The sequence below is a fragment of the Cetorhinus maximus genome, chromosome 26 (assembly GCF_964194155.1).
Source record: "Cetorhinus maximus chromosome 26, sCetMax3.hap1.1, whole genome shotgun sequence".
NCBI classification, from domain to species: domain Eukaryota; kingdom Metazoa; phylum Chordata; class Chondrichthyes; order Lamniformes; family Cetorhinidae; genus Cetorhinus; species Cetorhinus maximus.
Window position 1 is genome coordinate 9,615,699 of NC_135904.1, and position 24,995 is coordinate 9,640,693.

At 40.9% G+C, this 24,995-nt stretch overlaps 1 protein-coding gene across 2 annotated transcripts in view; it reads right to left on the reverse strand.

Moving 5' to 3' along the window:
- iqch (IQ motif containing H) overlaps positions 1–24,995 on the reverse strand; it is a 148,116-nt gene that overhangs the window by 116,335 nt on the left and 6,786 nt on the right. For both annotated transcript variants that reach the window (XM_078530083.1, XM_078530082.1), the window contains exons 3-5: positions 16,936–17,033; positions 15,404–15,524; positions 6,875–6,991 (exon numbers count right to left, since the gene is read on the reverse strand). In XM_078530083.1, coding sequence (XP_078386209.1) covers positions 6,875–6,991; positions 15,404–15,524; positions 16,936–17,033 — 336 coding nt within the window. The remainder of the gene's footprint in view (positions 1–6,874; positions 6,992–15,403; positions 15,525–16,935; positions 17,034–24,995) is intronic.

Here is a 24,995-nt window from a genome sequence, read left to right on the forward strand (position 1 = left end):
TACTTGACAACATACAAGTAGTAATATTGAATGTGAAAGCACTGGATACAGCACCGATCACTCCTGATGATGCCACAGAAGATGTGGGGGTTGATGAAGGATGAGAATGACTTACAGGGAGGTGGTGGCATAGTGGTATTGTCGCTGGACTAGTAATCCAGAGGCCCAGGCTAATGCTCTGGGGACCTGGGTTCAAATCTCACCATGGCAGATGGTGGAATTTGAATTCAATAAAACTCAATAAAAATCTGGAATTAATGATCATGAAACCATTGCTGATCGTTGTAAAAACCCACCTGGTTCACTAATGTATAGGAAGGAAATCTGCTGTCCTTTCCTGGTCTGGCCTACATGTGACTCCAGACCCACAATGTGGTTGACTCTTAAATGCCCTCTGAAATGGCCTAGCAAGCCACTCAGTTGTCAAGGGCAACTAGGGATGGGCAATAAATGCTAGCCTAGTCAGTGAAGCCCACCTCCCATGAATGAATAAAAAACAATGAGCAAGTGATCGTTAGAGGCCTAGCATACTGTCAATTACCTTGAGATATAAAGGTTTTGTTTTCCAGCAGAGCTTGAAGTTTGCTGTGAATTCCCTTGGTTTCATATTCATGACTGTGTAAGGGATGGAGGATGGGTTATTTGCACTGAAACATATTATTGATCAAGGAACAGTGGTAAAGGCTCTCTTGTGAATGCTTACACTCACAAAAACCCAATACTCAGTTAAGATCATTTTCAACACCATGGAAGATTCCAAGACCTCACAATATTCAGATGGGTCTGTATCATGATGTGATTGACTCCAGCAGGGGCACGTGCACAAAAGGTATAACAACAGAGGAACAGTAAAGTCAACAGCAGCTGATTGTCACCATGGAGAACTGCAAAAATAGCTTCAAACAATGCCTTAGAAAGAACGGACACCCAAATGACTCGAGCAAAGATGCTCCTGTGCACTGATCATTATACATTAGTGATAGATGCAGATGGAGAGAGTGGACACTCTAAATCACAGGCAGCTAGCCAATTGAGGCAGCAGCCACCCACCACCCTGACTCACTTAGCTATGGGGGCTTTGAAAGAATGTCATAGATAATATATAGAAGTACATACTCTCATGGGAAAGCATAGTAGGAGTTAAGTAAATGGTTAGATGCATACTGTCAATGATGTCCTATCCTTTGTAGACATTAGTGATCTGGCAACACTCTAATTGCTTCTGCTTGTGCCTATGATGGTTACTGCTGAAGTCTATACTTCTGTTGTTTGGCAAAGCTAGGCTTCAGATACATTTTAAATGTAGCTTCAACAACATACCAACTGACTCCTGAATTGTCTCCTGTTGGTTGGGTTTCTGTGGCAGCGGTAAATTTGGGGTTAATTATATCCTTGGGTGATATTTAAAAATAACCAATGTGAAATTAGCCACTCATTTCCAATTTTCCTGTCCATTGAAGTCAACAGAAGGGGAATTTAGGTGGGTGTCTAATTCATTATCGACCATTTTACACCATCGCCCAAAGTTATAATTATAACTCCTACTTACCTTGTAGTCCCTGCAAATCACAGTAGATCAGCTGACATACCTCGATCACAGCAAATCTGATGAATCTAAACCTCATCATGCAGAAGTCCTTTGGGAGCTCCAGGTAGCAGTGTCTGATGTCATAGATTCTGACCATTGGATAGGTTTTTAACGGCAGTATTAGTCCTCTGCCCCATGCACACCCACTCAGCCATCTCCCCCTCCATTGTGTAATAACTGACAATGATGCTGTGGGACTCCAAACTCTGTTTCACAACTCACCACTGTGATTATTCTGCTGATATCTCTTTTCTTCCTTTGACTAACTACAAATTCAGAGCAATGCTTTAGGATTTATGTTCCATTTACAATATTTCTTTTCATTTTAACAAGTCATTTACAATCCTCAACAAACCTTTAGCAAGACTAACCAACCACAGTCTTCTTGGTAAATGGTAAGCTGATCAGAATTAGTGGGTAGAGGTATTTTGGTTTAGTTGACAGTGGCATATACATGCTTAAACTATTCCAGTGCTAGTTAGCTAAAAACAGCTGGTTGTTCTGGTTGGGAGAAAAGATATATGTATTTTAATAAGAAAATTTGGACCATGGAGTGGAGGTGGATTATTTCTCTGTTCAGCATGGGGAATATTTTCCCATTGACACTGTTCCCATTTAGTACACTTGTACTAAATTCCTCTGTGCACTTTTCTACCAATCCACATCAACCCATTTCTTTTAAAATGGTAGAATTTAAGACATGTATATTTAGAATTTGCACAGGAATACTGCCAGTCTGACAATATAACCATCTGGGTACCAGCATCGTAAATGTGGTCATGAAGATTTCCTCTGGTCAATATTTCTTTTTGATTGATGTACAACTAGAAGCAGTCTTAAGGAATGTATTTACAATATTGCCACACAAAGCAACCAGAATATTTCTTCTCCTGGACTCTTATTTTACGTACAATTTTGTATGAATTGAGCTGCAGGCATTCAGTTGTCAAAGTTTCTGATGTAATCTGAAAAACTAAGCTGGAATCCAAGCTGACTTATTCATGTAGTATGTGTAGTTTAGGACTTGGTTGAAAACATTTTGGATTTCCTGATTTTCTAATTACTAAAAGCTTCATTTTCTCATCTTACAGTGCAATTTTTCATTTATTGACTGCATGCATTCAGTTGCCAAAGTTTGCTTTAGTTGCCAAGAATCTGTCAAGAAACAGCCTGAAAACCAAGTGACTTTCATCTGTGTTGCAGATGTCGTCGTTAAACTAAAACTTCTCCGTGGCTTTGCTGAAATCAAGCCCAGAATGACTTTTTCTACATTAGAACAGTCCGTTCATTCCAAAAGCAATTCACAATGTGACACACATTTTAAAGATGTGACACGGTGCTATGTAAATGGAATTTTTAAAAAAGGATATTAATAAAAAGGAGTCGAAAAGTGTATTTACCCTAACTCACCCATTCCACTCAAGAAGCCATCTATAACTTGTATGATGAGTATCCAGTGTTAGGGTTTTCTCTGGAGTTGCATTCACAGAGCCCACAACACAAGGCAACCCACCGCACAAGGCAACCCACCTCACAAGGCAACCCACACCACAATATTGGCTGGAGAGTTTCAAGTAGCTAAGGTTTGGAACAGTAGCAGAGATACTGCCAGTTTGTACCTTTTTCACTTGCAAACCTATCTTCCTATGGCCACAGGCTTATAAAATTAAAGCTTTACATTACCAAACCACTAGTTATCTTGTGTTCTTTCTTATTTTGCCTGCATAGCATGAGAGGAAAGTTCAGCGGAGCACTATAATACTACTGATCAAATACAGAAAGATAACACAGATTTTGAAAGAGAATGAGCAAGGGAGGGACATTGTGCACATGGTGAGGTGTTTCTTCTTCTATCCTATTCAATCTGTTTCAAAAGTAATCATACACATTGAGCTGCTGCACCCAGCAAATAGATCCAGCATGCTGGCTATCCTCTTGAAATAATGGGACCCCTACAAGCACATCTTCATTAAGCCAAATTGACTTTAAACATAGCTGCTCATTATTATAAGTCCTTACTCCTATAATTAACCCTAATCATTAAACAATAAGATTGCGCAGAAAACACGAGAGGTACACTAATGCTGTATGACAGCGTCAGGCAGGGTTCAAGGGCACAGCCTCAATTAAAAAGTAAAGAGCCTTGCATTTATATAGCACCTTATCCTTTATCTCAAACAATGCTTCACAAGAATTAATTTGAAAATCAGTAACTGTTATGTCTTGTCTACAACAAGATTTCACTAACAAGACTGAGATGAATGATCAATTAAATCTATTTTTATTGGCAGGCTGATGTGGAACAAAAACACTGACATAGACTTGTTGGGCCAAATGGCCTTTTTCTATGCTGTAAAATTGAATGTAATTCTATGGGCTGAGGGAAAATCTTTGATAGGACACAAGATGAGCTCCCTGCACTTCTTCAAATAATGCTAATGGATCTTTCTCTTCCACAAACAGGCACACTGGACTTTGGTATCTTTTCCAAGGTGCAGAAATCCCTGGCATAACAATGAAGAACAGGAACCCTTTCCCTAGAATGGGTTACTGATGCTAATTGCATCACCAGACGGGATTGGTTAACTCACTACAGACTTGAGAGCTCTCGTTTTTTAATTGTTCTTTCACGAGATGTGGGCATCATTGGCTAGGCCAACATTCATTGCCCATCCCAAATGTCCCTTGAGAAGGTGGTGGTGAGCTGCCTTCTTGAACTGCTGCAGTCCACGTGATGTAGGTACATCCACAGTGTTGTCAGAAAGGGAGTTCCAGGATTTTGACCGAGTGACAGTAAAGGAATGGTGATAAAACTCCAAGTCAAGATGGTGTGCGGCTTGAGGGGAACTTGCAGGTGGTGGTGTTCCCATGCATCTGTTGCCCTTGTCCTTCTAGGTGGTAGAGGTCACGGGTTTGGAAGGTGCAGTCAAAGGAGCCTTGGTGAGTTGCTGCAGTGCATCTTGTAGATGGTACACACCGCTGCCACCAGGCGTCGGTGTGGAGGGAGTGAATGTTGTAGGTGGATGGGGTGTCAATCAAGTGGGTTGCTTTGTCCTGGATGCTGTTAAGCTTCTTGAGTGTTGTTGGAACCGCACTCATCCAGGTAATTGGAGAGTATTCTATCACACTCCGGAGTGTGCCTTGTAGATTGTGGACATGCTTTGGGGAGTCAGGAGGTGAATTACTCCTGGCAGAATTTACTCCTGGCAGAATTCCCAGCCTCTGACCTGCTCTTGTAGCCACAGTATTTATATGGCTGGTCCAGTTCAATTTCCAGTCAATGGTAACTCCCAGGTTGTTGATAGTGGGGGATTCAGCGACGGTAATACCATGGAATGTCAAGGGGAGATGGTTGGATTCTCTCTTGTTAGAGATGGTCATTGCCTGGCACTTGTGTGACGCGAATGTAACTTGCCATTTATAAGCCCAAGCCTGAATATTGTCCAGGTCTTGCTGCTTATGGACGCCGGTTGCTTCAGTATCTGGGGAGTCATGAATGGTCCTGAACATTGTGCAATCAGCAGTGAACATCTCCACTTATGATCTTATGATGGAGGGAAGGTTATTAATGAAGCAGCTGAAGAGGATTGGGCCTAGAGGAACTCTTGCAGTGATGTCCTGGGACTGAGATGATTGACCTCCAACAACCACAACCATCTTCCTATGTGCTTCAACCAGTGGACAGTTTTCTCCCTGATTCCCATTGACTCCAGTTTTGCTAGGGTTCTTTGATGCCACACTTGGTCAAATGCTGCTTTGATGTCAAGGGCAGTCACTCTCGCCACGAGTTCAGCTCTTTTGTCCACGTTTGGACCAAGGCTGTAATCAGGTCAGGAGCTGAGTGGCTCTGGTGGAACCCAAACTGAGGGCCAGTAAGCGGGTTATTTCTGAGCAAGTGCCACTTGATAGCACTGTTGATAACCCCTTCCATCACTTTGCTGATGATCGATAGCAGTCTGATGGGGTGGTAATTGGCTGGGTTGGATTTGTCCCGTTTTTTGTTGACTGGGCAATTTTCCACATTGTTGGGTAAGTGCCAGTGTTGTAGCTGTACTGGGACAGCTTGGCTAGGGTCGTGGCTAGTTCTGGAGCATAAGTCTTCAGTACTATTGCCGGGATGTTGTCAGGGCTCATAACCTTTGCCTTCAACCCTTTCTTGATATCACGTGGAGTGAATCGAATTAGCTGTGACTGTGTTCTGTGATGCTGGGAACCTCAGGAGGCCGAGATGGATCATCCACTTGGCACTTCTGGCTGAAGATGGTTGCAAATGCTTCAACCTTCTGTTTTGCACTGATGTGCTGGGCACCCTCATCATTGAGGATGGGGATATTTGTGGAACCTGCTCCTTCAGTTAGTTGTTTAATTGTCCACCACCATTCATGACTGGATATAGCAGTATTGTAGAGCTAAGATCTGATCTGTTGGTTGTGGGATTGTTTATTTCTGTCCATTACATGCTGCTTACGCTGTTTGACATGCAAGTAGTTCTGTCTTGTAGCTTCACCAGGTTAACACCTCATTTTTAGGTATGCCTGGTGCTGCTTCTGGCATGCCCTCCTGCACTCTTCATTGATCCACTGGCATGATGGTAATGGTAGAGTGGGGGGTTATGCCGGGTCATGAGGTTACAGATTGTGGCTGTACACAATTCTGCTGCTGCTGATGGTCTACAGCGCCTCATGGATGCCCAATTTTTGAGTTGCTAGATCTGTTCGAAATCTATCCCATTTAGCACAGTGCCACATGTAACAATGGAGGGTGTCCTCAATGTGAAGGCAGGACTTCATCTCCACAAAGACTGTGCAGTGGTCACTCTTACCAATACTGTCATGGACAGATGCATCTGCGATAAAGTCAAGTAGATTTTTCCCTCTCGTTGGTTCCCTCACCACCTGCTGCAGACCCAGTCTAGCAGCTATGTCCTTTAGGACTCGGCCAGCTCAGTCAGTAGTGGTGCTACCAAGCCACTCTTAGTGATGGCCATTATAATGCCTGGAGATCAGCATCATTCTGAATGCTGAGACCACCAATCCAATCTAATAAAAAAAATGTTTTGTACCAGCTACGGGCTGATGTCCATTACAGTAATTTGAACATACTTTCCTCTGAAGACTACTACACCTCTTACAGAATGGGACTTATTCAACCCGTTGCCCAATCTTCTTGGATGTCAAGTGAAAAAAACTCAAGCCCAAAAAACCAATTAATTGGCGTGCTCAAATTACTGTTAGCCTTCCCATTATTATCAAATATCACAACATTGAAAGGAATTACTGTACTTACTTCAGGCATTTCACTCTTAATAAGAGGAAGCTGAATCCCATAGTTCTCATGTAAAAAATTTCTGTTCTTTGGGTTGGAGGGATCACGCAAAATCCTCATATCAATGCCGTGCTTGTGCTAGTAAACAGATAAGATTTAGTTTATTTATTCAAATATATGTACACAAGAAGTCTTCTTTGCTTCTAAATAATCCAACAGTGGTTAGATATAAAAAAGTTTAGATATGAATACAGTTGATTTATTTTTCTCTAGGAAAGCTTTCACTTCTGTTTCTGTCCTATGCCACTTTACTTTTCAATTTATGTTCATGTTACATCACACAAACTAACATAAATCATGGACAAGAAAGGGCCAGCTGGTCCATCAAGCCTTTCCCCTACTGACACAGTGAAGGTTATGCACAGCATGACTCCTATTCGTCACCCCCATTAAACAATCCCCAAAGAGAAGCAAAACGAATTTAAAAACCCTGGATAATTTAAAGCAAGAAACTCGGTGAAATTCCTTTATGACACCTGGAGGTGATCAAACAAGTTCCAGGAAAGTATGGTGACCGAGAGACATATTCCTCAATACCCCTCTGACCTTCTATAGACACTGAAGTCAGCCATAGTTTGGAACTTGTGCAGATCCCTTTCAAACAACTGCAGTGAATCAGCACTCACTGCACAGGCCAGTAACCTTTTTTTTCCCACACAGGCTGAATACTCTGTGTAAAGAAACATCTCCTTACATCTAACCTAGTTCTACACTTATTTAATTTACATGCATGTTTCTGGTCCTAACCTTTCTAACCCAAATAGGAATATAGGGACAGTGTAGGTCATTCAGTCCCTCAATCAGCTAGTAGTTAATCTGTATCATAACTCCATCTATCCACCATGGTTCTGTAATCCTTACTACCTATGCATAGCAAAAATCTATCAATTGCAGTTCTGAAATTTTCAACTGATTTACCCTATAACCTATCCACATGGACCAAATCTAATCCTTTCATTATTTTAAAAACTCCTCAAAGTCTACCATGAAAAGGCCCAGCTTTCTTAGCCTTTCCTACATTACAACAGTGACTCGACTTCAAAAGTACTTCATTGGCTGTAAAGCACACTGAGACGTCCTGAAATTACAAAAGGGGTGTTGCAGCTTGCACCAAAGAATTTCTCTCTGATATTTCTTGTTTTGTATTCAATTACCTGGCAATACAATCCAACACTCTATTTGCTTTTGCAATAGCCTCGCAGAGCTGGTCAGGATCCTTCAGGTCTTCCTGCATACCTAAATCGTTCACCTATCTCAACAGCCTTAAATTTGATATATACATGGTTGGCATTTGTCCTACCCATGAGAACACTTCATTAAATTACATCTGCCAATTGCCATCCCATTCCCCCCTTGTATCTAGATCTGCTGTAATTTATTTTTCTCACCTAAGTTTCTAACACCCACATGCATTTTTACATCAACTAAAGATTTGCAGAAAGTGCATGCAATGTTGTCATGCAGATCATTGATAAAGAAAGTAAACAGCAGCAGCTCAAATGTCAGTCCCTGTGGGACTCCACTAGTAACTGCTCCCCAGGCAGAACTACCGCTATTAATAACAAGCTTTTATCTACCAGAATGCAACCAATTCCTTATGCAACCTCAAATCCACCTGCTAATTCCACAGGATTCTATTTTATGAAGCAGCCTATTATGCAGCACTTTGTTGAAAATCAAGGTTATACAATGTCAAATAAGTTAAATACATCGATCAACTTCCTCAAAAAATTCAGTGAGGTTGGTGACATGTGAACACATTTTCCAGAAGCCATGTTGAGAGTCTCGAGTAACCTCTTTGCTATCAAGGCGATCCTACCATGTATCTCTAATGATCCCTTCCAGCAACTTGCCTACAACGGAGGTCAAGCTAATGGGCCTGCAATTCTCTGGTTCTGACTTTTGCCCTTTTTGAGTACTGGCACCACATGGGTCATCTTCCAGTCTATGAAAACAATTCCAGGCACTAGTGAGCTGTTAAATGTTTAATAAAGAGGCTTGCTGAGCTCAGTTTCCACTTCTCTGAGCACCCGAGTGAATGCTGTCAGGACCAGCAGCCCAACCATTTTAAGACCCCTTATTCTATCCAGAATTATATCATGTTCACTTTGACACTCTGAACTTGAGTGTCAGTTGTACGATATGTTACTGGAAAGTAAGTATTGTCTTCTGTAGTGAAAGCAGATGCAAAGTAGTAATTTAAAAGTGCGACTTGCATTTATACAATAACTGTCAGACCTCAGAACACTCAAATCGCTTTACCTGCAATTGAGCACTTTTTATGGTGCATTTACTGTTGCAATGTAGGAAAAATAGCAGCCAATTTGTGCACAGAAAGCTCCCATGAATAGCAATGAAGTAAATGACCAGGTCATATCTTTTAGAAGTCGGTTGAGATATAAATATTGGCCAGGGCAGCAGGAGAGCTCCCCTGCTCTTCTTCAAAATGTGCAGTGGGATCTCTTATATTCACCTGAAAGGGTCAAAAGATGGCATCTCCAGCAGTGCAGTATTCCCTCAGTATTATACTGAAGCGTCAACCTAAATTATGTGTTCGCGTCTTATCATATCTTGGGAATCCACCTGAATCTGCCCTGCAAAATTTTTTAGTGGCCTATTCCATTCCAAACTGGCTCCCAACACAGCTAAAAAATCTTGGTATCGTTACCACAACTTGCCACTTCCAACTTCGCCAAGTATCCTTTTGGTTGCTCTGATACCAACTTTCATTGTCTTTTGGCTGGCACAATATGATGTATTAAGCAATGACATCTCTTGTGCAGCAGCCAGGTTACCCTGTCAACAGATGGTGGTGGGTTTGTTCCATTCCCTGCTTCTAGGGCAGGTAGATAATCTGTTGAGCTGAAATTAGTCACTAGAAGGTGCACAAGACTAGGCGGGAATGGTCACAAGAAAATTGCAGCTATTCAGCCCATTTTGGCTCATCCAGCCCAAAAGTTCCCCATTGCAGCATCCAACTGATTCTGAAATGATTCCAGGGATTTTACCATTGCTTCTCTGTCAGTAGTCCATTCCACGTAGTAATCCTTGTTGCGTCTGAAGAATTGCTTCAAATCAGTCCAAATTTTGTATTCTACTAACTTGATGTTGTGGTCCTTGTTGTACTCTTGCAATTTAATTAAAATTTTCTTCCAGATTTACCTTTCCATAATGTTTACAATTTTACAATCGGTAATCTACAAGGTCACTGTTAAGCCACCTCCCCATCAAGGCTCAAAGTCCCAAGTTTCTCCAGCTTTTCTTCATGCATAAAGCCTCTAACCTGACTGATCAGTCTTGTAGCTCTTGTATGCATTGTGTCCAATACTTATTTTTCCTCCATTTGTCATCAGCCTGCCTCAGGTGAGGAAATTACTTCCCTCAGCGTGATGCTGTCTGAACTCATGGAAAAAGCCACTCTGCAGATAGTGTAACCTGGCTTCCATGCAAGACCTAAGAAGTGATTATTTGGCTATCTACATTTATGCCAAACAGCTATGTAGAAAAGGGCAATAGCAATATCTGCAATTTTTGTGGGGGATGGTTACCAAAGAAACTGAATGGTGTTGTGCAGTTTAAGAATGGAGGAAATTCAAATTGACTTACATGGGATAGCCAGTCATGTAGCATAGACTCATAGACATTTACAGCACAGAAGGAGGCCATTCAGCCCATCATGTCTGTGCCAGGCAACAAAGATCTGACTACACCAATCCCATTTTCCAGCACTTGGCCCATAGCCCTGGAGGCTATGGCAATGCAGGTGAATATTTAAATACTTCTTAAATGTTACAAGAGTTTAAGGCAGTGAGTTCCAGACTCCCACCACTCTCTGGGTGAAAACATTTCTCCTCAACTCCCCTCTTAACCTTTTACCTCTTACCTAAAATCTATGCCCCTTGGCTATTGACCCCTCTACTAATGGAAAAAGTGCCTTCCTATCCACCCTATCTATACCCCTCATAATCTTATACGCCTCTATCAGGTCCCCTCTCAACTTTCGCTGCTCCAAGGAAAACAACCCCAGCCTATCCAATCTTTGCGCATAGCTCAGACCCTCCAGCCCAGGCAGCATCCTGGTAAATCTCCTCTGCACTTGTGGGGCATTCTAGAATGAGAGGCAATAGTTTTAGGCTAAGGGGTGGTAGATATAAATCAGGGATAAGGAGGAATTACTTTTCTCAAAGGGTTGTGAATCTGTGGAATTCACTACCTCAGAGTGCAGTGGATGTCAGGACGCTGAATAAATTTAAGGAGGAGATAGACAGATTTTTAGTTAGTAACGGGTTGAAAAGTTATGGGGAGAGGACGGGAAATTGGAGTTGAGGCTGAAATGAGATCAGGGGCAGGCTCGAGGGGCTGAATTGCCTACTCCTGCTCCTAGTTCTTATATTCTTATGTTCTTATAAGCTTCTCTTTTTTTCTTAATCCTAACCTTTATGTCCCTTGACATCCAGGGTTCTCTAGACTTGGTCTCCCCCTTTGTCTTTACGGGAACATATTTGACCTGTACTCTCGCTATTTCCTCTTTGACCTCCCACTGCTCTGACACAGTTTAATCTGCAAGTAGCTGCTCTCAGTCCACTTTTTGGGCCAAATCGTATCACATCTTAGCAAAATTAGCCTTTCCCTAGTTTAGAACTTTTATTCCCGGCCCAACCGTATCCTTTTCCATAACTATCCTAAATCTAACTGAGATATGGTCACTATCTCCAAAATTCTCCCCTACTGATATGCCTTCCACCTGCCCAGGCTCATTTCCGATTATTAGGTCCAGGACTGCCCCCTCCCTTGTTGGGCTTTCTATATACTGACTAAAAAGATTCTCCTGGATGCAACTTAAGAATTTTGCTCCCTCCCTACCTTGCACAATAAAACTATCCCAGTTAATATTTGGGTAGTTAAAATCCCCTAGTATTACTGCCTTATTATTCTTACATTTCTCTGAAATTTGATTACATATTTCATAGTCTATCTCTCCCTGACTGTTTGGGGGCCTATAGTACACACCCAACAGTTTGTTTTCCCCTTTTGTGTTTTTTACTTCTACCCATATTGCCTCATTTGATGATCCTTCCAAGATATCATCATGTGGCACAAAAGCAGAGACACATCAGCTCAAGCCCATATTCTCCCCAGAACCTCAGCCACCACATCCCACACAGTCTGGAATTCTCTTGCTAAACACCTCTTCATTGTGCCATCTCTCTCTCTGTCCCCACCATCAAAAGTCTTCTTGAAACCTGCATACTTGCACTCACTTCCTTTAATTTTTCATCTATTTCTGTTCGGCACCCACCACTCCCCATTGCAAAGCTCCTTGAGATGTTCATCATTTGGAAGATACTAAGTAAATGTGAGTCGCTGTTTCTGACCCAATCCATGCTGCATGTGTTGAGCAGAGGCTAAGAGAGAGGTTTTTTTTTAGTATATCTTTACACACACCTTTTTCCCTTTGGGGAATAAGACAAAATGCTCACCACACTGCTGTTATGCATTTGCTGGTAACTGGCTGCAGAGGTCTGCAAATGAGGAGTGTGCTGTACTCTCTGGGGAAGGAGGTGCGTAAACTAAGGTCAGCAAAGGGATAAATTTGAAGGCGAAGAGGAAGGAGGATATGTACCAGCAAACAGAAACAGAAATGAGCTCTCTCTGTGCACACATAAACATAATAAACACCTTCAAATAACACCAGAATAAACATGGAATTACAGTCCTTCCTTTCTATTATTATAACAAAGTGCACTAATCTATCACACCCAACCTTCCTTTGGTGAATATATAAGGAATCAAATTGTGCCATACATGACTGCACAGACCTGTATTTACAGTACAATAAGGTAGCATGATTACATTTTCACTCCAACCTTGTTTCAGATGTGTGTTATGAAATAAACTAATAGCTTGGAGGCAAAAATATGACTCGTTTTCTATTGCTGCCAAATGATGTAATTTCGTGCTGGTAAAACAACCTAAAGCCTTTTAGAGTCTGTGAACACTAACATATGCTAATAAGCTATAAATGACTGGTTCAGACGGGAAATTCAATTTTTCTTATTGCATTTTCAAGTAGGTAAGTAGCTAAAACTGTGCAGTAATATGTAGATGTGTAGGTTTGATGTTTAATACAATTGGGCAAAATCAGTCACTTTAATATAGATTCTGCTCATCCGAGTTTTCAGAAATATCTTTTAACAGCTTTTTCCACATGTAGAAATGAGCAATTAATGTTATTGTTGGTCTTCATACTGCATAGATATAAATATAATGATGCTGCTGCTAAAATTAATGCAAATCATTTCTGGCCTGCACAGACGGAATGACTTTGACTCTACTGCAAAGCAGCATGGTTTGCTTAGTTTACCTGTTCTCCTTAATTTACTCTGCTCTCCAAAAGATGCGGACTCATGCTGGGATACACTAGCAACCCTTCAGTACCTCACCAAGTTGTCATTTCTTATGTGTTGCTTACACCAGGACATTGACAGGATATTTGAACATGGTGCATCATTCCCAAGCTCAATTCTGCCCTCATCCAGTGTCCAGAATCATGTGTCCAATTGTCACCCATGTTGAGATCAGCACAAACCAGCGTCTGAACCTGGAACTACCCTGTTGTGCATGTTTTACTGGGTGTATAGGTCAGGGAAGGGGAATATAAAAGTTCCTGCACTATCCATTGACCCTGTTTGGAAAGCACAGCTCAAACTGACATCAGGTTCAATCTCATCTTTGAATACAGTAATGATACCCATTATCTAGTTACACACTTGAAGAAAAATGAGATACCACAGGGCATTGAGTGGCACTGAACTTGTAGTCCAGCATAGGTTGGCACTTCCAAGAAATGAAGGAAGATTTCTTTTAACATTCTTTCTTGGGATGTGGGCATTGCTGACAAGGCCAGAATTTATTCACCATCCATAGTTGCCCTCATGGAGGCAAAATACCTACTCCAGTAGCTGCAGCATTTATGTGGCTGATCCAGTTAAGATTTGGTCAGAGCTGACCCTTAGAGTTTTTCTACTGAGGGGCTCTGATGTTTATGCAACTGAGTGTTATGGGGAAGTGGTTAGACACATTCTTGTTAGAGGTGGTCATTGCTTGGCACTTGTTGTTAATAGTTTATTAATTGTTTATATTGTTAAGATACACAGGTGAAGGGCATTGTTTAATTAAGTACTTTGATCACAAATAAATAGGGGACAGCTGGGATACTTGGATGTGGGAGGAGAAGGTATAAGACAGAACAAAGTCAATCTCTTAGTACAAAAAAAAGCATTGTGTCTTGGTTTTGACTTCACCAACTGCTTTGGATTCTGTTACCACTAGTGTGGTGTGAATTCATTTGTCACATGTCTGGATGTTATTCAGATCTTGCTGCATGTGGGCACAGATTGCTTCATTATCTGAGGAATTGCAAATGGTATTCAACATTGTGAAATCATCTATAAACAACCCCACTTCTGACCTTATGATGAATGCGAAGGCCAATCACGATACAGCTAAAGATAGTAGGGGCTGGGACTGCCCTGAGGAACCCCTGCAGCAATGTCCTAGGGCTAGGATGAGTGGCCTCCAATAGCTATGACCTTTGTGCAGATATACATCCTGCAACTGGGGTATTTTCTCTCTGATCCACATAATTTACTAGGGCTCCTTGGTGCCACAGTCAGTAAAATACAGCCTTGATCTCAAAGGCAGTGATGCTCACCTCGCATCAGGAATTCAACTTGTGTCCATAGTTTGACCAAGGCTGAAATAATGCCTTAAGCCAAATTGTCTGAATGGAATCCAAATTGAGAATCAGTGAGCAGCTCATTGGTGAATAAAAGTAAATAATTTTCAATAACATTTCAAAGAAAACCTTGTCAAGACAAATTTCACAAATTTATGAGGTTATAGGGTAAACAAATTTCTAGAAACAGAAGAAATCATAAGGCCAATTTTTTTAGGAGAGCAACCTTATCCAACCACCTTCTCATCACAGTAAATTCATGGATGCCATGCCCCTAGCAGCAAGCCATGTTCAAAGGGAGCATGGGTCAGAGGAACAATATTATAGTGCCTCCAAACTATGCTCCCTTTCCAAAGACTCACTGTCACTCACCATGTGCCAAAACTAACATAGTATTCTAACTCAAGCCTAACCAATGTCTTGCACAAGGACAAAATAGCACACTTTGCCTTGTGGTGCTTTGTCCTATAAACGCTCCAGCACCCTATTTGCTCCAGCATTGGTCATGAAACTCTATAGATCTGTTTACTAGAACACAGATATCTCTTTCTTTCTCTATCAGCTTTAGGGCATTACCCTGAAGGGTGCATACATCTTCAGCATTCAAGCACATCTAATTGACTAATAATATAACTGGACAAATGACTCTTAACTTGATACCATTCTTGGAAAAAGATGGAAAACCTGTAGGTATTTCTGATATATTTATATTAAAATAAAACCAGTAAGTACATGATAGATAATGAACTTACCTGTGTTCCAGGTGAGATATGTTGAGGTGCATTCCATAACTGGATACCGTGGTGCTTTTTACTCAAAGATGGGTAAACAACAGGCCTCTTGATCGGTTTACTGATAGCCAGTGGAACTGGACTAAATGAAAAAAGATATAAAAGCACCAATTCATTATGGTTTTTGTGGCAAGGAATGGTTTCTACTATGAAGTACTTCCTTGTATGTGCATCAGAATAATTAGGGTGTACAATCAAGCACTGGGATTTGCAGGCTCCATGTAATACACGGACCTCTGAAGCTGTACATTTATCTTTGAATTCTATCCATTTGTTCAGGTTGCAATATTGAACTTCTGAAACTTCTCGTCAGCTATAAATCGCTTGATTTTTTTTCAGTTCAATTTCTTCCTCTCCTGAAGGCACTGACTCATGGTTGTGTTCATTGTCAGATACTAAGAGTCCTTAACACAAGTGACCATTCTACCTGTGTGGGTCACGTACGTACACTAAATATAAAAAGGCTATTCAAGCATTGGGATGGGTGCGGCATCTAAGGTGAAATTTGATCCCGTCATTCCCTTAGGCCACACATAACAGCAATGATCACTGTACAGAACAGGTAACTCATGGCATATTTTTGGTCATCTTGGAGCCAACAAACCCCTGGATATCATACCCTCTTCACTCTGAGCCTCTCCCTTGAGATCAATAAACATTCCGTAAATGGGATTTTCCTCTACACTAATACACGGAGACAGTAATTTACTTATTTAACCATAATCACAAACCCCCACCTCCTCAACATCATTATATTTCAAAGGAATACCCGCATTAACTGCCTGCAACAAGCTGACAGTTTCAAGTAACAAAGAACAAAATACTGCCGATGTGGAAAATCTGAAATAAAAGCAAGCAAATATTAGAAACACTGAGCAAGTTGAGCAGCATCTGTGGAGAGAAAAATGTAGAATTAATGTTTTGGGTTGATGACCTCATCAGAATATAAGTTCAGTGACAAGTAATCTCTCATTTGTAGAGAAATGAGTCTAGAGGGAGTATTGAATTCTTCATTAAATGTACTCCCTCATTTTATAAAGAAGAACAGTTGTTCAGTTCTCAAGTCTGTCCTGTATCCTGGCTCCTGTTAGTTTCAATAGTGTCTCTCCTGGATGCACGGGGATGCTCTGATTTTATGGTGTCTATCAGGTAGGGAGACTCAACCTTACATGCCTCTCCATAGGTTATGTCAGGCCAGAATTTTACCTACTAATACAAAAACAAAATACTGCAAATACTGGAAATCTGAAATAAAAACCTATTAAATTTCTGTCTCTCTTCAGTTCTGATGAAAGGTTATCAACCTGAAACATTGACACTGTTTCTCTCCACAGATGTTGGCTGACCTGTTGAGTATTTGCAGAACCTTACCTGTTCATTTTTTCACAATAAAATGCAGGAAATACTTTCAGTAAGGAGTAACATTGCTTTTAAATTACTAAATAATGACAAGGAATTGGGTTGGGATTAACAGTGTGACCTGCATTACTTACACTGCTAAAGTGTGATCAGCTGGCATATTTCTGTATTCCACTGCAGGAAGAGTCAAAACTTGTCTATTGATTACATTTAGATACTCCGCTGCACGACTCTGCAATGAAACATTTTTTGTTCAGTATGTGGTGACTCAACCACTCTCATAAATTTACTTTCAAATCAAGGCTGCTTTGGCTTGCCCTACCCACTGATAACAGATTTATATAATTCACTGTGCGTGATGCTGATGCAGACGGAACACTCTGTGGCTGAAAAGATCGTGCATACATTTTCCTTTCATTTAATTGCAAAACTAGCTTCCAATGGTTTTCTTTGGCTCACTAAAGGCTGCAGTACAAAATGTAGAAAACCCCCTATTCTCCACCCAGCTCCAAAAACACAGTCAGAGCATTAGACAGGGAAAGGACTGATTATGAGGTTGAGCCTGAAGTTCTAATCTTTGTTTTCGCTCCCTTCATGAAGCGTCTTTGGTTGCCCTGGGATTGTTAATCACAACTGTCCACACATCTCTATCTCTAGCAGACTTTCCATGATGCCATGATATCATAACAGAGAAAGTAGAAAAGGCTGGCCCCATGAACTACCACGGCCAGTACAGGGGCTTAACCCACACTTTCAAAACCATCAAGGACTGCATTCTAACCATCTAAGCAAAACAACCCTGTGATCTTTGCCTTAATGGTGATGAAAACATCATTAAAACTTTCAGAAAGAATCCTTCGTATGGCACAGAGAGGCAGTGGAAAAGGGACTCCTATTTTAAAATGATAAGACTTTTTGTGTTCTGTTTATATTTACATAATCAAAAATCTTTCACCTGCATGGACTTCATTTCAGGTGTTTACATTATAATTTTTAATGTCTGCAGTTAAAATGGAAACTAGCTGTAAATACGTCTTCCTCCCACTAGGAGCACAGCTGCTATTATTATTGTGTGGACATGGGAATTTATCATGGAAGTTAAAAAGGATAAAGTGTATGATTTGAAAGTGTGGACTGAATTACACTTGTCCAACCAGGTACAATGATGGCCCTGTCCTCTAACCTCACATCACCTGTAAATTACACTTAGTTTTGACTGCCGATGTGCAACACCATAGGAGATGGACTACTATTTTAGAAAATTCTGGCTGACTGAACTGATACAAAACTGAATGGGCAGCAATCCTAGCCACCACTCAAGTTGAAGAGTGGGAGAGAAGGTGAGATAGGGAAGCAGCGGCTAGGTATGTCAAACCAGAGTTTTAAGATAAAAACATTGCAGCAGGAAAGGAAGACTGGAGGTTGGTTTCCACAGTGTCTGATGAACTGAAAGAGGAGGGGAAACAGGTGAATATGTAAATTTCAAGAAAGAGAAGCCCACTGATGTTCCAATAATATTACATTGTAAGCTTATTTGCTCACTGTAATTTCCCTCCAAGTTATCACTGAACCACATCCTGCCTGTGGCCAAAAGGCCAAAAAAGGCAACCTTTTCTACAGCCTCTACTTTGCTAGAAGGCAACTGGCAGTGGGGCAGGGATGATTGTTTCTCTAACCATTCCCTTTTTCAAGTTGGGAGGTATCTGACCTCTGCTTTGCACTTTTTGCAATGCAGTTCAGCTAAGGTTGGGAACTGAATGGTTGTGGAATCATATCTGTATCCCCTTACTCTGGTGGTGTAACAAACTACAATACATGGGCCAACCTACTTACACTGACATATGGCCAAAGCAGCAGACTCATCACAGGTTTGTAATTCAATGATGTCTGATGCTTTGCAAATCATTTTGCAACCATAATTTATCACATAAAGTTTCCAATCTCACCCACATTTGAAGGTGGATTCCCTACCAGTATGTAGGATAAAGTATTTACAATAGAGAAGCAAGCCCCACAGGGTCGTGTCAGTGTTTTTGCTCCTTACGAGCTTCCTTCCACTGTTCTTCATCTAACCAATCAAAATATCTTTCTATTCCTTCCTCCTTCATGTAATTAGCTAGCTTCCACTTAAACACATCTATACTATTCGCCTCAATTACTCAGGTTGTTAGTTCTACATTCTTGGTAAGGAAGTTTCTCCTAAATTCTCTATTGGATTTATTAGTGGCTATCTTGTATTTATGGCCTTTAGTTCTTGTCTCACTCACAGGTGGAAACATTTTATTTTACACCTATCCTACTAAGCACTTTCATCATCTTGAAGATCTTGATCAGGTCACCCCTCAGTTTTCTCTCTGCTACAGAAAAAGTCTCAGCCTCTTCAATCTTTCTCAATAGGTAAAGCCTCACAGTTCCAGTAACTCTTTTTTGCACCTTCTCCAGAGCTTCTATATCCTTTTCATAGAATGGACACCTGCTGTTCATAGTACTCCAAGTATGGCCCAACCAAGGTTCCAAACAAATTTAACATGACTAGGATTGATAAATGTTTGGTGCAGAAATAAACCACAGAATTCTATTCTTCCCTTAGTCTTCAGTGCCACCTACAATTGGTAGGCTTTTGAAACCCAAGCTTTGGCAGTACCTAATCACTAATTGTACTTCATAATTTTTCTTCTCTCTAATGAGCACCATCAACAAACCAACCTGATCCTGAACCATATAATACTGCCATATTAGTAAGCAAACTGTGCTAACAGACTCATCAAATCAATGTGTGCTACTGTAGAACACGGTGTAAGCCAACTGCACAATAACTGCACCAACATGTTAAGAAAATGGAGTTTCAGTATACCTAGATGTGTTACACTGCATGTCACTCTATCTGTCTCTTCATAACAATTAACAATATTGATTCAAATATGACAAAATCAGAATGGTTACTCCAACAGTACAGTTTCTGGAATTGTGGATTGAAATGTCATACAAAAGATTATTTGTATTTGTAAAATAAAGTTTAGAAAATAGTTGAGAATGCTTTCCTCCCAAACCCCTGATGTCTCCCATGATCTATCCCCCAAAAATGAGAGTTTTTAAAGCAACTTAAACATTACAATGCATAGATTTGACCTATCCCTATGATGTATCCAATAAATCTACTATACGTATAGTTTCCCTCTTGTCTCAGAAAGGTGCTGAGTTATGCTATGGACTTGTGACTCATGCAAGTGGCCATTTGTCATGTGTGTCGAAATACTGAGTGCTCCCAGGATATTGCAGTAAGTGGGCAGCCTGCTTGATCCTAACGTTACCTGACATGCACACAACATCAACTTGCATTTCTATAGCATCTTTAGTGTAGCAAAGCATCCAAAAGTGCTTCACAAGAGTGATAACAAATTAAATTTGGCATAAAATGATATTAGAACAAATGGGGTAGGTTTAAAGCAGCATTTTAATGAAGAAGAGAGACATAAGAGAGGCAGAGAGACTTAGGGAGTGAATTCCAGAACTCAGGGCCTAGCCAGCTGAAGGTACAGACACCAGTAGTGCAGCAAAGGAAATTGGGGGTGCATGAGAGGCCAGAATTAAAGAATTTCAAAGATCACAGAGGGTTGTAGAGCTGGAGGAGGTTACAGAGATAAGAAGGGGTGAGGTCATGGAGGGATTTGAGAACAAGAATGAGAATGCTTGTTTTGGATGAGATACACTTTTCAATATCAATTACTGGATAATAATCAAAAGTAGAAGCCTTGGCTAGGAGCAAAGAGCCCAGAAGTTCCACACTATTAATATAAATTAGTTGTTGTTCAAATGGCTTAAGAATGTAATTTCTATATGTACAATATATAGAGGAAATATATCCACCTATATACAATATAATATTACAGTTCTTAATCAGATGAAAGTAGTTTTAATAGTAGTTAAAAGTTGTCCTGAAATTATGGTGTTTTGAAGACTGTGGGAGCCTATTGTGACGTCCTCACTGTAGAGTAACAGTGTCAAGGTTTACGAAAAAGGATCAGGACCTTAATTTGCAAAAATGAATGTAAATTATAGACATTGTGATCTCAATAGTCCTGTTATTATGTATTGCTTTAGAAATATATTTAAACCATAGAATTACTGAATAAATCACAGAAGAACCATTATCATGCAAGTGAGAAAGAAAATAACACATGTGATTAATGTAGGATTCAGGGATTCAGAATTTATAAAATAGCTCTCTTCTCCCCCTCTAATTTGCTATCTTCCTCTCCTGAAGATGCTACCCCATGCTGGGATAAGCTTTCATGGCATTTTGCCCAAGTAAATGGCCATTCTTCATGTGTGAGCTCAGACAGCAAACATTTGAGGGCTCATCAGCTGGGGTGACAGGAGAGGGGAGCATCACATCTCCAGCTGGAAGAACAATACTTGGAAGTTATAGATTTAGCTGCAGGTGTCACATCATTTAATCTGCCATGTTGGCTCACTTCTGACCACGTGTTATCTGACCTTGGTTGACCTTCATCAGTATGCAACATGCAATACAGTACAACCTAAGTATCTGAACACATTTGGTTATTATTATGACATCCCTCCCATCCTAAATTGAAAGCATGTCATCTTTGTTTTGTTTGTGTTTTTCTACATGACAACTTTCCAAACAATGGTGTGAATTCTCAAAATCTAACAAAAAGAGTTATGTCAAACTTCCTTCACAACATTCCAAATTTGAGTGTGACATTTACATGTCAGTCAAATTTTCCTTCACCACTTTCTGCTTGGTGTATGTAGCTTGGACTCCAACTCTAATTAAACTGCAATAAAACTTACAAACAAACTTAACAAATCATTATTTTCCTAACTCACTGAGAAAATTAATTTCTTCCATTACGAATGTCAGGTAAGTTCAGTGCATCACAGTTCAATATAGTTTCAGTCTTTTGTTCAGTATTTCACTTTCTGGAACAGCCATTTCTTTGTTTCTTCACCCAGCGTAAACAGAACTTCCCTTTCACTATTTAACTGTGGCATCGATGTGATAATCATCAGTATGTAATTCAATGCTCCTCGATGATCCACTCCAATTACTTTCTCGTGTACTTGCAAACATCACAAACAGGAACTTCAATATCACAAGAGCAGCATTCGTAAATCTTTTGGTTTGAACATCATTACAACACATAAAACTTCACAGCTAGGCACATGCTTTGTGTCAATATTTGCTGTTTTTCAACTTAAAATCGCATTGGCTTTAAATTGCAAATTGTTGCTCCAAACTGTTTGCAATTTCATGTTCACTAAATCACACAAAATCTTCATATCACTTTGGCGGTCTCCTCTCATGCTGTGGTCAGCCTGCTGTCTCAGTAACTCTGGTTATCGCGCCAGGGTTAGGAAGCGTTGTTGTCCCCTCTGGAACTGATGTTTTTCCTCTGGATAGCAAGCTGTTTGCCTGCCATCAGCATCGCTGGCTTGGACTTCTGGATGTCAACTTTGCCTCAGCCCCTACATCTGGTTTATCTGCTGCTGTGTCTTTGTCACCATGATGCTGTTTGATACATGAAAAATTTCCGTCATACAGTACTCCTTCTGGCAACTATACAGTCACACTGTTTCCCTTTTTGGCGATGATAGTGTATGGCTTGGGGTAAAATCTTACTCAGACTTTCCCGTCTCAGCAGTACTTCATCATCTGGCATCACATCAGACTGTCTAGCTCCTCTTCTGTGGTCTGTGCAAAACTTTGCAGCACCCTTTTTCTCTGCATCATGATCTTGAGCCTCCTGATCAACACTTATGCCCTCAGCTCTGGCGTCTTGGCGCGTATTTTGCGTACAAATTGCAGTTCAGCTGGGCTCTTTCATATAGTAGCCTGTGGAGTTGCTCCATACATGGCCACATATGACAGCAATGTCTCCTTCCAATCTTTGCCCTAGTCTGAGCAATCCTCATCTGTTTCTCTAAGGATTGTTTTTGTCATTCCACTTCCCCATTTGCCTGTGGCCATTTAGGGGTCACTCTGTGATACTGAACGCCTGATACTTGAATGTAATCTGCAAAGATCTGTGAAATGAATTGTAGCCCACCGTTTGAATACAGTGATTGGTAGACCATACTTTGCAAATATTTCAGTCACTGCAGGCATCATTTTCTCTGCTGTTGTATACTTCATCACAACATACTCATAATAACGGCTGTAGTAATCAATTACCACTATATTGGACTCTCCTGATGGAAGTGGGCCTAAGAAGTCAACTGCTACATTCTCCCATGGTCCAGCCAGTAACAGTGTGCTGCGTACTGGTTCTGGTGGGTTGGGTCCACTGGCAAGTTGACATGCATGACATGTTTTGACAAACTACTCCACATCTTTCTCTAGCCCTGGTTCGTAAGTTTTGCTTAGTGCGAACCATTCCCAAGCGACCCTCATGAGTAAGTGTCACCAGTCTAGGCCTCAGTTTTGTGGCACTACAAGTCTGCTGCCTCTGATAACACACTTCCCCACTGTGCACAGTTTATCTTATATAGTGATGTAAGCCTTTGATGGGCAATTCTCCCAGTTTCCAGCTTGGATTCTCTGTCTGATGTCATCCAATTTTGGGTCTTTGTCTGACTCTCTTTCAATCTCTCTAGTTGTCATTGCTCGAGTGTAGCATGAACTGCCACAAACCACAGGAACAATTCAGCTTCCTACTCAAGTGAGGATCTGTGTATTTGATTCTCTCTCATTAATCATGACAGCGGGCTAGCGATGTTCATCTTTCCAGCAAAATGAACCACTTTGTCCTTGTACTGCTGGAGTCGCAAAACCCATCTTTCGATTCTGACACATAGTTTGGATCTGGGCGAATAAATTCTCTCTAATGGCTTGCGATCCGTCATTAATTCAAACTCAATGCTGAACAAGTATGCATGGAATCTTTCACCTGCCCGCACCAATCCTAGGGCCTCTTTCTCCATCTAAGAATATCTCCTCTTCACATCTGTCAGAGGTTTGCTCGCATAGGCAATGATTCTCTGACCTTCAGCATGCATTTGCACCAGCACTGCTCCTAATTCTACTGGACTAGTATCTGCTATGACTTTCATTGGTGCATTTGGATCATAGTATCATAGGGTTCGAGCACTTGTCAAGCTATCTTTCAAAGCTTTGAAGGCAGCTTTCTGTTCTTCAAATCTGAACTGTTCATTCTTTCAGGTCATTCTCCTCAATGGATCAGCCTGGGTAGCAAGGTTTGGGATATACTTCGCACAATAGTTCACAAGTCCCAAAAAACTTCTCACTTCGCTGGAGTTTTGTGGTTCACGTGCCTCTGCTATTGCTTCTCATCTTTGGCTGGATTGATTCCGCTGCCCATAAGTTTATGCCCCATGAACTCTGTCACACCCAGCAGGCACTTGCCTGCATTTACTGCAAGTCCTGCTGACTGCAGTCTAGCCAAATACTAATTTCAGCCTCTTGTTATGTTCCTCTCTATTGCCTTCATGAATAATTATGTCATCTGACATATTGACTGTTCCTGAGATTCCTTGTATCACCTTATGGATTTTGTGTTGGTAAATCTCTGGTGCAGCATTGATGCCAAATAGCAATCTCTTGTATCCATGAAGTCTACAATGAGTGACAAAAGTTTCACCTTCCTTGAATCAGGATGAAGCTCCAGCTGGTGATATGTCTACTTTAGGTCTAATTTGGAAAATACCTTGCTTGTTAACAACTCTTGAAAGACTGTGTCCACAGTGGAAATTGGGTGATGTTCTCTCACTACTGCTTCATTCACCTCTCGCATATCAACACAGAGTCTGATGTCACCATTTGATTTAGGCACAACCACAACAGGGCTCACCCATGGTGTTGGTCTTTCAGCTGGCTCTATCATGTCTTAGTCCATCATTTCCTTGATCTTTGCCTCAAAATCCCCCCCACCCAGGTCAAAAGGTGTTCTGCGTACAGGCTGAGCTACAGACTTTCTGTTCTTGTCAATGGTTAATCTCACTTGACAGTTGTGTGACTTCCCAATTCCTTGAAACACTGATCCAAACTCCTCTTTAAGCTTTGCATAGGATTTCACACAATTCACTTCAATCCAATGTGTAGCACCCCCAAGGCTTAGGCAAGTTTCTCTGCTCAGAAGAGGCTCACCGTCCTCCTCAATCACTACAAATTCTGCGTCTGAGTTCCGATCCCCACCTCTCACATCTGCAA